At 35.1% G+C, this 11,368-nt stretch overlaps 1 protein-coding gene across 1 annotated transcript in view; it reads left to right on the top strand.

Moving 5' to 3' along the window:
• LOC107585084 (corticotropin-releasing factor receptor 1-like) overlaps positions 1-11,368 on the top strand; it is a 150,401-nt gene that overhangs the window by 76,001 nt on the left and 63,032 nt on the right. Inside the window, exon 5 of the mRNA XM_016271941.1 lies at positions 7,780-7,865. Within this exon, the coding sequence (XP_016127427.1) occupies positions 7,780-7,865 (86 nt within the window). The remainder of the gene's footprint in view (positions 1-7,779; positions 7,866-11,368) is intronic.

Genomic DNA, 11,368 nt, shown 5'->3' with positions numbered 1-11,368 from the left:
ACAGCGCAAAGTTGTAGTATTTCCTCAGCTACCAGCACGGATCAGCTCCAAGCATGACAAAGCAGATATCGTCCTCTTTTGGAAGGCCAAACAAAGTAGTTTCGCTTTCACAACGAAACACACAGCTCTTCATGACATGGCCGCAACAACAAGAACACTACAAGAATACTACAGCGAGAATAAAAGTTACGCCTTCTTTCTTTGCGTGAACATTTGGGCGGCATTATGCAAATCTTCCCATATAGTGATGTAGATATGTGGGGGCGTGTTAGAACGAGCCGTTTTAGGTAGGCGTGGCTGACTCTTAACTTTTATAAAGAATATCTCTTTGGATTTAAGACTTTAGTCTTTGCAACTTTACAGATGTTCTTTATGCATCAAGAGCTTGTAACACTCCAACGAGAAAGGAAAAAATTAAATCGCATCATATGACTCCTTTAAATTAATTAAATATAATGATTTACTTTGTCTTCTTTTCTAACGTCTTCATTTCTAAAGATCATGCAGGGTGACACAGCTTTATTTAACAGTAATGGAAAGAATGTGCATTCATTGCCATTGAATTATCTATAAAAAATCATGAAAGAGCTTTGAACCCAGCAATTTGGCTTGACTTTATTTAAGGTAAACCACATCTAGTATCGGTTTGTTGGAGAACATTTTGGGGCGAAAATATAAGGAGCCTCAGTAAAGTTAGAAAATAAGAAAATAGGCTATTGAAATGGTTAGTCAGATTTCCAAAATTGAGTATTTTTTAATCGTATTTTCTATAGTTAAAATGATGTTGTCAGATGGCGGACAGTAAAAAACCAGCTTTAACTTGAAGGAAAAGGTTTGTTCTTTTTTTGGAGCATTAGAACAATTGCACAAATGTACGCTGTTTTTTCAACGTATCTCTCTGAGTTCTGTGGAGCAAACAACAGATGTCGTCTTTTATGTAGTACATACAGTTCAATTTATAGGTCAGAAACTACACAGCCCACTCACTCTAGATGCTTTGTGCTACACATCTGTCGATGCAAAATAAATAATCACAGCAATATCAGTTTAAAACCTTCATTTGTAGCAGCTATACTGCTATAAAGGCAATCCTGATTGTAAATACAATAAATTAGTTGTTTGTAAAATAGTTGTGCAATATAAATGTGATAAAGAAAAAAAAAGAGTAGATATGCCATCTTTGATACTTTAGTTATTCAAATAAGTATGGTCCAGAAACAGGCATTTATGCTTGTTTTGGAAAACGGAGCTCAATACAAGCAATGCATTGTATATTTTGTGCAAATCCTTAGTAAAAGTCTTCTAATCTCAGCCTTATGTTTCTTTGGATTTGCAATTTGCAGTAACCTTCTTTTTGTTTGTTTGTTTGAGTATATGAGGTAGGCACTGATTACACCATGGGTCACCTGTTTTCAGTCACTTAATAATGATTAATTTAATTTAACTTTTTTAATAATGTTTTGTTTCCTATAGATTCTGAAACTCTTTGGCACACAGGATTTAGAACAGCATCTGAACATCACTCACCCATTTTTGTTCACTTAATAGTGATTAATGAGTAAGTGAACAATTTTTTTTTAAACTGCAAAGATACACTCTAGTGCACTACAATATGTGAAATTCGCCATATAGAGAATAGTGAAGTGAACACGCAAGAGACTAGGTCAGACCAAAGGGTTCAGTTGATCTCTCTTTAGTGCGCAGTGTTTGGATCGAATATTGAATTCACACAGTCATTCACTATTTCTTATGTAGTGCACTCATGTTTAAAGTATAGTTTAAAAATAGAATATTGCATAAAAGGTTTGTTTTAGCATAAAACACAACCCTTGGGAGAAATGTGAAGCGAAAAGCTTCAGCTTCTGAGTTGCCACCTCAGGGCAAGTGTGTGAAAGTTAATTATACTCTCACTGTGGGAGAAGGGTTTTACATGACGTGACATAACTGCTCATCCCTCCTCTCTCTCTCCTCCTGTCTATCTCTCTCCCTGTCTCTCTTTTCCTGCTCTCCTTCAGGCATTGTCAGTCTCTGTCTGACCTTGACAGACTCTTTTATTGCCAGGGCTTTTTGCAAAGGCTGCAATTCAGCACCATTTCAGCGAGCTCTTATGACAGGTATAGAGAAAGCCAGTTCAGTGGCAGCTGAGCAGGGTCTTTTTCATTATGCTAAGTGACATTTGCTCTCCATGGGTCACTGGCGGAGCATGCGAGAGAAACGGAGCTGTGACAACATTCTGTATGTAGCGGTGTGCATTTTTTGTCATCGTTCCTACATTGTTTCACAGTAGGCTTTTGGAACTGTGACCATTACTGACTCTATGCTATATTGAACCCCTAAGTAATGATCCAAATGCATGCATGCATGCATTAATTCATTCATTGTTTAAATTATTATTATTATTTTATTTTTTACATTGGCGCCAATAGCCTTGTGGGCAGCACGTCAACATACAGTATAGTGCCATTTTGGTTCATACTGTACTATAATTTTTATTTTTTTTTATTTTTAAAAAAAAAATCACTTTTTTACAGCTTGTGCTTTGCTGAAGTTCTTGATTTTTTTTTTTGGTTGCATGACACTTGGGCTGTGTTCAATTACTTCAGTTAAAAAAATAATAAAAATTTTATAATTTAATATATTATATAATGTAATTGGTTCCTGTGGTTTGAACAGCATTTATTAACATCAACATTAGGTATTTTTTGTAACATAAATATCTTTACTCCTACTTTTGATAAATTTGATGCATCTTTGCTGAATAAAAGAAAAAAAGAAAAAAAAAGCTTACTGTATTTAATACAATTATATTGTTTAAAGGCACAATATGTAATTTTCGCCGCTAGAGGGTGCGTATTCAAAACAAACAAAGAAGCAAAGGCCAAGTTTGATGACGCTGTGACTGAGTGTGGAATCATGGGAGTTGTGGTCTTCATCCCCACGGCCGATGCAATCCGACGGGACTCGGGCAGAAATCATGTTCATGGATGAGCTAATGATTTATTAACGTAGTAGAATGAAGCGGGGTGAGGCTGAACGCCTTCGAAGCGAAACGAGGCCACTGAACGAGCATGACACACGGCTCGAATGCAGCAGAGCTTTTATTATGCCACAGTCGACTGCTTCCGCTCCTTCCGGTCGTGCACATGTGGGGAAAAAAAGCAGCGCTGTTTTATCATACTAGATACATTTGAAAGTTCTGTTATTATGCTACTCTGTGCGGTTGTCACCGGTCTAATAAAACGCACAACATATTAAAGCATCTTTGGTGTTTCGGAAATCGAGGGGTTATGACGTCATTGGCAGGCCACACAATGACACTACAGACACGGTCCGTGTCACTAGTTAAAATTGCTTATTTCTCTGGATTTAAACATTCTTCGAAACATTTGGGATTATGTAAGTACACAAGTCAGCAAAATATATAACACTATTCTAGTGGTTTTTTGGATATTTTAATAAAAAAATCTTACATATCATGCCTTTTAATATAATTTTTCATACTCAAAAAAACCTTGTGTGTTTTTTTTGTTTTTGTTTTTGTTTTTTTTAAGTGCTGCATGTCAGAAAAGACGGCATGCCACTTCCAAAAGCAGGATAAGGGAATTTCCACTCCTCTCTACTCTTCATCTTACACTACCTCCTAATCACATAGCAGTTGTTTAACAAATACTTCAGCACTCTGTCACAATGCAGCATTGTTTTCCAGCATTGTTCTCTACTCATCACCACAGAAATGGCTATGCTGGCTGCGAAAGCACTGACAACCTTCTATTTGTCTCGTCACACCATCAGATCTGCTTCAGGCAATTGTGCGTTTGATCAAACCGGCTGGATGTGGAGGTTTACAGGAGGCAGATGACTCACCGTATAGCAGTTCCTGTGTGCCCTGTTTGCCTGTGTGATCTATGGAGCTGCCATTCACCTTCAGATGCTCAATCAATATTGCCATGAGCAAAAGGCAAAGACGAGAGGAAGTTAGTAAGAGAGAATAATGGAAAGAGTGTTTCCTTCCCTGCAGTAAGTGTTTGGGTTGAGTTCACAATTTTTGTTTTTAAATGCAAGTGAGTTTGAGTCACTGTTTCAAGACTCTCTCTGGGCTCTTCAGCTACTTTTACCAGTCGAGTTAAAGTTTTGAAATGTGTCAGAAGAATCCATGTATCATTCGATCATTAGTTTTTTGATTTAATATTGAAAGTAGAAAAATTAGAAAACGTCTCCTTCAGCTTAAATTTTTGTTTTTCGTTCTTCGTTCAGGGGTAGAAAAATGAATAAACAGCTTGAATATTCGATTTCTACACGTGGGCAGGAATTAAAATACCCTTTCTGCTGATTGGTCAGCCGAAGATCAAACCGTACCTTCATCAGTTATTCCCCAGTATCATGCAGCAGAATAATAGTCCTCCACTGCTGCAGTTGTATGGATTCTTAACGCATTTATTGCAACTACATTTAATCTTTTTTCATCAAACAAACAGGCTAATGAATAGCTCGACACAACTCATACTGGGGCAGAGTCTAGTCAGGGCTTTCTTCTGTGTAGATATAAATTCTATTCTTTGCATGAGCTGGGCATGGCAGGGTATGATATGACAGCTGTCATAGCCTACCTTCTCACCCAGTAAGTCTGTTTGTTTGTTTAATTAAGAAATTAATTAATTCACTGATTGATGTTCTCTTGGATTTTTTTCCCCATCGAGGGGAAATAACTTAGTACTCTGCCATTTATAGTCGTATGGTAAAATGTATATTTTTAATTGTGTAACGTTACTTTAAAAATAACTACAAAATGTCATGACTTTGAAAAGTAAAGAGAACAACAGAATGCGCTGCTTTAGCGCATCTCGGTCTCCTTGAGCAACTTTCTGGCGCATGCCACAGACATGAACCACAGGGAATACTCGTCTTTTAATATGCTTCATTTAGATTATTTTACATTAAATGCATCATATAAGTCACTTTGGAATAAATCACAGTAGGCCTATGTATCATGATAAAAAAAAGCGACTTTACAGTCTGGAAATACTTTAGGCTATAGCAAATTATTTCTTGGACCCCCTATCACTTTAATCATGAGAAAACAACACATAAAAAAGAAATAATGCATGGCCTTTTAGTGCAAAATATGACATAACAACCCCCACCATCTTAAAAAAAATCATGTTGAAACCTTAATAGTACTACATACTTATATTTCTAAAGTTGGATTAATTAATATGTTAATAAGATAGATAGTCAGTTCACACATGATGGATGAATGGATGGATGGACTGACAGATAGATTCCTCTCAACTTCTTCCTGACTTCTGCTTCTCACCAAACTTCTGACATTGTGTAATGACAAAAAAAAGGCATTTTGGTGCAACTATTGCTGTATGTTTATCATTCCCTCGATGTATAGTGTGCCTCTAGCTTGCATGGATTAAGAAAAACAGCCATGTCCTTTCAATACCATTGTCCTCTACTGTCACAGCTCTATGATGGATGGTAAGCTCTAGCTGATATCACTCCAGTAATTGTGTCTTGTTATGATGGGCGCTGATGTCGGGCCTATAGGGCAATCAGGGCTCTAATCACCTTGTAGCATCACCTCGAGTTGAATCTTTGCTCTACATACATGCACAAATTGGTAAAGTTGCAACAGTTGCACCAGTTCCCATGGAAACAAAAATATAGTACAGAAGAATCTGTGACAAAGTTTTTTTTTTATGTTTTGTTTTTCAACCAGTGGAGGACTCTCATATTAGCTAAAAGTTAACGAGCAACCTTTGTGTACTGTAAGTTCAAAGGAAAAGAATATTTAGATGCATAGTTCCAAGGAGATATTCCAAGGAAAGCTGTAAAGCCTAAATGTTCAAATATATTGTATTGTTATTCAGCTAAATATCTATGCGTCCTTTAGGGAAAATTTTGATTGAGGAAGGTTAGATTTTTTGTTGTTGTTGTTTGTTTGTTTTTTGAAATATTGAAATGAAAATGCTGAAATAATTCAAATAAATATGCTGCATTATACCAAGCTACATATATTTAATCAAAATTGCAGTTAAAACGTAATATTGTAAAATATTATTACAATTTAAAATATATTATTATTTAGATTATTAAATAGATTATTAAATGTAATTTTCTCTTATATTTTAAAATGTAATTTATTCCTGTGATGCAAAGCTGAATTTTCAGCAGCCATTTCTTAAGAAATCATTGCAATATGCTGATTTGATGCTCAAGAAACATAGAAATTACAAATAGAAATCTTTTGTAACATTATAAATGTCTTTAATATAATTTTTAATCAGTTTAAGTCATTCTTACTGAATAAAAATATTATATATACAGTATATATATATATATATATATATATATATAACTTGATGCACTAAATAGCTAATACTAAAATACAAATTAATAAAAATTATAGACAACAAAATTACTAAAACTTTAACTAAAATTAAAATGAAAACATCAAAACTAATTTAAAATATTAATAAAAACTACTGTATAATAGTATCTTGATGGTACTAAAATATTTAAAGATTTTTAGATGCAACACACTAGAATGTTTCATTACAAGCTGAAGTCAAAGTCTAGTGTCATGTTTAGTGTATTTGTAATAAAAGTTTCATACTGACTTCAAAAGAAATGTGCAGATTTATAAACAAAGTTACATTTATTTCAAGATATATACTGTGATGAACAAGTCATAATACTTTTTAATACTTTTTCAAATAAATTTATGTTCCCTTTCATGGGAACTTCGAACTGCGTCCTCTAGGGGTCGCTATGGGGAGAGACGTTTTTTTTGTTTGTTTGTTTTTTTAGATAAAAATTCTTATTAAAAAAATCAAACCTGAAATTAGCTGCTCCAATGGCTGAAGTGGTAACAGACAGTTATTAATGTGTGGGTTTCAGATTAGTGATTAAGTTAGTCTGGTTGAGGTATCTGTTAGTCTTTAACAGGACAGCTCCCGGAAGCATAATGCAATACTAACCCCATTTCCAACCTTAATACTATAGAGGAAGACATTGTTCCTGCAAGAGAGTAATATAAGTGTCGCTGGATAAAATGCTTATGGTTCTACTGTATTTCAACATTTCTGTCAGCAGAGTTCTGAGTGCTCAGTGAAAATAACTTTGCCCCAGATTCTCATGTTGTTGGATTTCAACCTATTTTATGGAATTTTGAAGAAGAAAACTTTCAACCAGATCTAACAATGGCTGTTCAAAGCACAATAAAAGCCTTGTAGAGGAAATGTCCCACAATGAAATTGGAAACCACTGAAATGGAAATGAGAAATGAAACCTGAAATCGCTTTTTTATTCATACAATTCTGCAACCATTATGGATTTTACCACATATGTTTCAAGTTTCAGGAGATGTTTGTAAACCAAAATTGAGTAAAAGATGTTTGAAGTTTTCTGTTCTATCAGTTTTAGGTTACACTCGTCTCTTCACTGCACAGCATGGGGGGTTTGCAGTCATACATCAGTTTTATGTGAGACTAGATTTTATCATATAGTCAAGGTTAACTAGATATCCATGCTAAGGTCAAACCTTCATGCACCGTGAGGTCAAATATTGACTGTTGCCCTATTCATATTCCTAGTGTTTTGGGTCATATTGCATAACTTTTTAATTATGTAATGGATTACATACCATGCATGAAGAAGTGGCATATCTGTCCACAGATGTTCAGAATAAACATTATATAAACTATTTATCTGACTCAGAAATTAAATAAGGGGAGCAGTCAATAACCAGTGTGTGTGTGTGTGTTTCTTCAGATAACGTGTACAGAGAATGTCTTGCCAATGGCACCTGGGCGAAGAAGGGAAACTACTCCCAATGTCAGGAAATCCTCAACGAGGAGGTACGTGGTTGCCCTTTTTTTTAATTATTAAAAAATACTTTCATACAGTTATTTCACAATGACACATAAATCGTACGTTTTCTAATAATTATTGTTCAATAAACGGCTTTATACAGTGAGATCAAAAGGTCTAGGTTTTAAAGTTTATTATAATAAGGTTTTTAGTTTAAGAATTTAGAAGAAAAAAAAATCAGAACAAGAAGGTCTCTAAATCACTATGCAAATTTGACACTGACCACATGAACCTCTCTGTACAAAAGGACAGTTGTTCTTGTTCTTCTAGTAGCAGAAACAGCTTATAAAGCTCGTAATATAGTTTTTTTTTAATGAAAATTGTTGTATTAAATAAGAGTAGCATGCTAAATATAAGCTTTTCTTTGCACCCTGCATCAGTTTTATTCCACATTTTACTGCATTTAGACTTTGTGAATCTAATCTAATGTGACGGTTACAGAAGTGTTATTGAATAAGGGACACTAGGCATGTTTTCAGGAGTTCTTGGTTCAGGTAGCTCACTGTAAAAACTTCAAAGACGGCACAATAGTGTTGTCACTTGGAATCTTTAGCAAGACTGTCATCCGACCTTCATAGACACGTTTTGCTTTTTATTTGCGGCTTATCTTTATGCTCTTTTATGTGTTCCAAATGTTCCAGCTGGATGCTGCTTGCCAAAGTTAGTCAGATTATTGGATATAAATAGTAAATGCACTCACAACTTGCTATTTTATTATAGCGTCTTTTAAATGCAGTATGTATAGTTTTTTAAAGTATAACTTTATGTACATTTTCTTACAAATGAAGAAATATATAATTTATTGAAAATTTACTTTTAAAGACATACTTTTATAAATAATGAAATATATTTTCAGCCCACCTTCTAAATCCAGATTAATTGTATTATTTTGACATTACTGTATTTATGTTAGCATGCAGCATCCAAAACACTTGTTTGAGTGAATTTGCAGGTGAATTTCTCTGTGAAACACAGGATGGCTGTTAGACAGAGACATTGACGCTACACGTCTACAAGATTCATTAGCTGTCCTTTGGTGTAACAGAAGTAACATGGGGGGATTAATAATGTATGGACTTTTATCTTCCCTCAAAGGAAGCAATTTAACCAGCCGTGCTAAGCCTTTGTTCACACAGGGATGGTGAAAAGTGAAATCGCTCATCCAATCAGTGGGACGGAGGAGTGGGCTAGCAAGGATAATGCTCAGATTTATATTTAGACAGCAGGGAGGGCTTCCACCACAGCCAGTGGCTTACTGGAGCATGTGATTACCACTAGATGCTGTTTTTTAGCTAGCGATAAGGGTTTTCCCTCATTATTGAGAGCACTGTTGGAATTCATGTGCATTGTATTTAAAAGTAGAAAAAGAGCCACTTAATCAGTTCATGCTGTTAACGTGATCAGCTGGAGGATTGGTGTTGTACTGTAGTTAGTAGCTACTCTTGATCCAGGCAAGTAGGTTCAAACACAGTTTGCACCGTACAGTATAGGTTCAAATTTCACATCAAAGATGTACCTTTTGGCTTTTTTAACTTAGAATATAAAATACAAAATACAGGTTTCACTCTCAGAAAAAAAAATTACAAAGCTAGCACTGGGACCTCCCCAGTGACGGCTTTGTACTTTCTTTTCTGAGAGTGAACTCCGTTCAGATGGGGACACACAAATACAGACACAAAAAAATGCAGGGTCATGAAGTCTTTGGTATCTTAGCTGAAAAGCATAACAGTTGTACTCAGAGGTATGGAGGTGTCTTTAAACCTTTAAGACTCTCTGTACTAAGACAGAGTCCCCAGTGGCCTGCTTGGCATTTGGACTTGCCACTGTGGAGCAAATGAAGCACTGTGGAGCAAGTGCCCACTGCAGAATATTTCAAATGTGGCCGTCAGAAGAACTGAATAAATGTTTGTTCTTACATTATCACTCAGGCTATTGTAAATGGAAATGCTTTTTTCCCCCAGGGGCAAGGGTTTTTCAGTGCTGCTCTTCTGTCATTGTGTCTGTCTATTGTTGTCTGTGAAGACACAAGCAGTTGCCTGGTCACCCTCAGCAAGTGTTGTTGTGAAGTCTTTGGCATCACTCGACCACCATTCGAAAACCATATTTTAGCGGGATGAAAAAAAAGATTTAATACAGTCAACACTGATGAAGATGCCATTCACATTCAAATTAAATTAGAATCAGAAACAGAAGGCAATAAAGCTCAGAGAGAGAGAGCGTCTGCTCTCAGTCAAGCAGCAGAGCTTATCAAGCCAGATTTATTCACAAAATAAACATATGATTTGGAAAGCGACTTTCCCAGAACACATCTCCTTGGCAATTAACAAAACTCACTTTACCATGAAAAAAAATACATTAAGCCAGTTGTTCAGCATTAGCTGCACCATAGAGCCAAGTATATTACTATGCATTCCAGGAGCGGATGTGTGACATTAAAATTATTTTGGGAAATTCTGTGAAAATGTTACTGTCAGGGTCAATTTACCTTGTTAATTTAGTACAAACAATTATTAAGCTACTTTTTGAAATGTCTATTCAGTGAGTTACTGCCCCAATATTGCATAATTTGCAAGCTTTTTTCATCAAATATTGATGTATGTGATTATTTGCATTTCATTTGATTATTTAATCAGCATATTATATAATTAAATAGATAGTTAGGAAAAATGTAAATTCTGCCATCATTTACACACCCTTGTTCAAAACCTGCACGAGTTTCTTTGTACTTTTGAACACAAAAGAAGATATTCCGAAGAATGTTGGTAAACAAACAGCTGCTGGTAGCCATTGACTTCCATTGTATGAATGTTCATCAGAAGAAAGAAACTCAAACAGGTTTTGAACAACTTGAGAATTTTCATTCTTGAGTGAAATGTGCTTTAAATCAATTTTCTGCCCAATGCAAATACTGTAACTGAAAGTTACATTTTGAGAAAACAATCTGAATGATTGTATGAAAAAAATTACTATGGCTACCAACTTTTTGTGTTCATCAGAAGAAAGAAACTCAAACAGGTTTTGAACAACTTGAGAATTTTCATTCTTGAGTGAAATGTGCTTTAAATCAATTTTCTGCCCAATGCAAATACTGTAACTGAAAGTTACATTTTGAGAAAAGAAAACAATCTGAATGAATCTGGCTTGACAGGTTCTCTGTGATGCAGAGTTTTAATAGATGAGGCTTGTTTGGGTTAAAAGTTTGTTTTTAGCAACACCATTCATTATAGTAGCACAGCATGATGTATTCATTTAAGTCTCTTGATCCAAATTGAGGATGCATTAAAATAAACACAGTAGTGTTTATTGATAACAAACGCTAGTTAAACGTGGGGTGATGATGGCTTTTTAGCACTTCAGCTCCTGTTATTGTTCATCAGAAGAAAGAAACTCAAACAGGTTTTGAACAACTTGAGAATTTTCATTCTTGAGTGAAATGTGCTTTAAATCAATTTTCTGCCCAATGCAAATACTGTAACTGAAAGTTACATTT

This window comes from Sinocyclocheilus grahami, unplaced genomic scaffold, assembly GCF_001515645.1.
Source record: "Sinocyclocheilus grahami isolate Dianchi unplaced genomic scaffold, SAMN03320097.WGS_v1.1 scaffold66.1, whole genome shotgun sequence".
NCBI lineage: Eukaryota > Metazoa > Chordata > Actinopteri > Cypriniformes > Cyprinidae > Sinocyclocheilus > Sinocyclocheilus grahami.
Note: the sequence above shows the minus strand (reverse complement) of the source record. Positions and strands in the feature narration are given on the sequence as shown.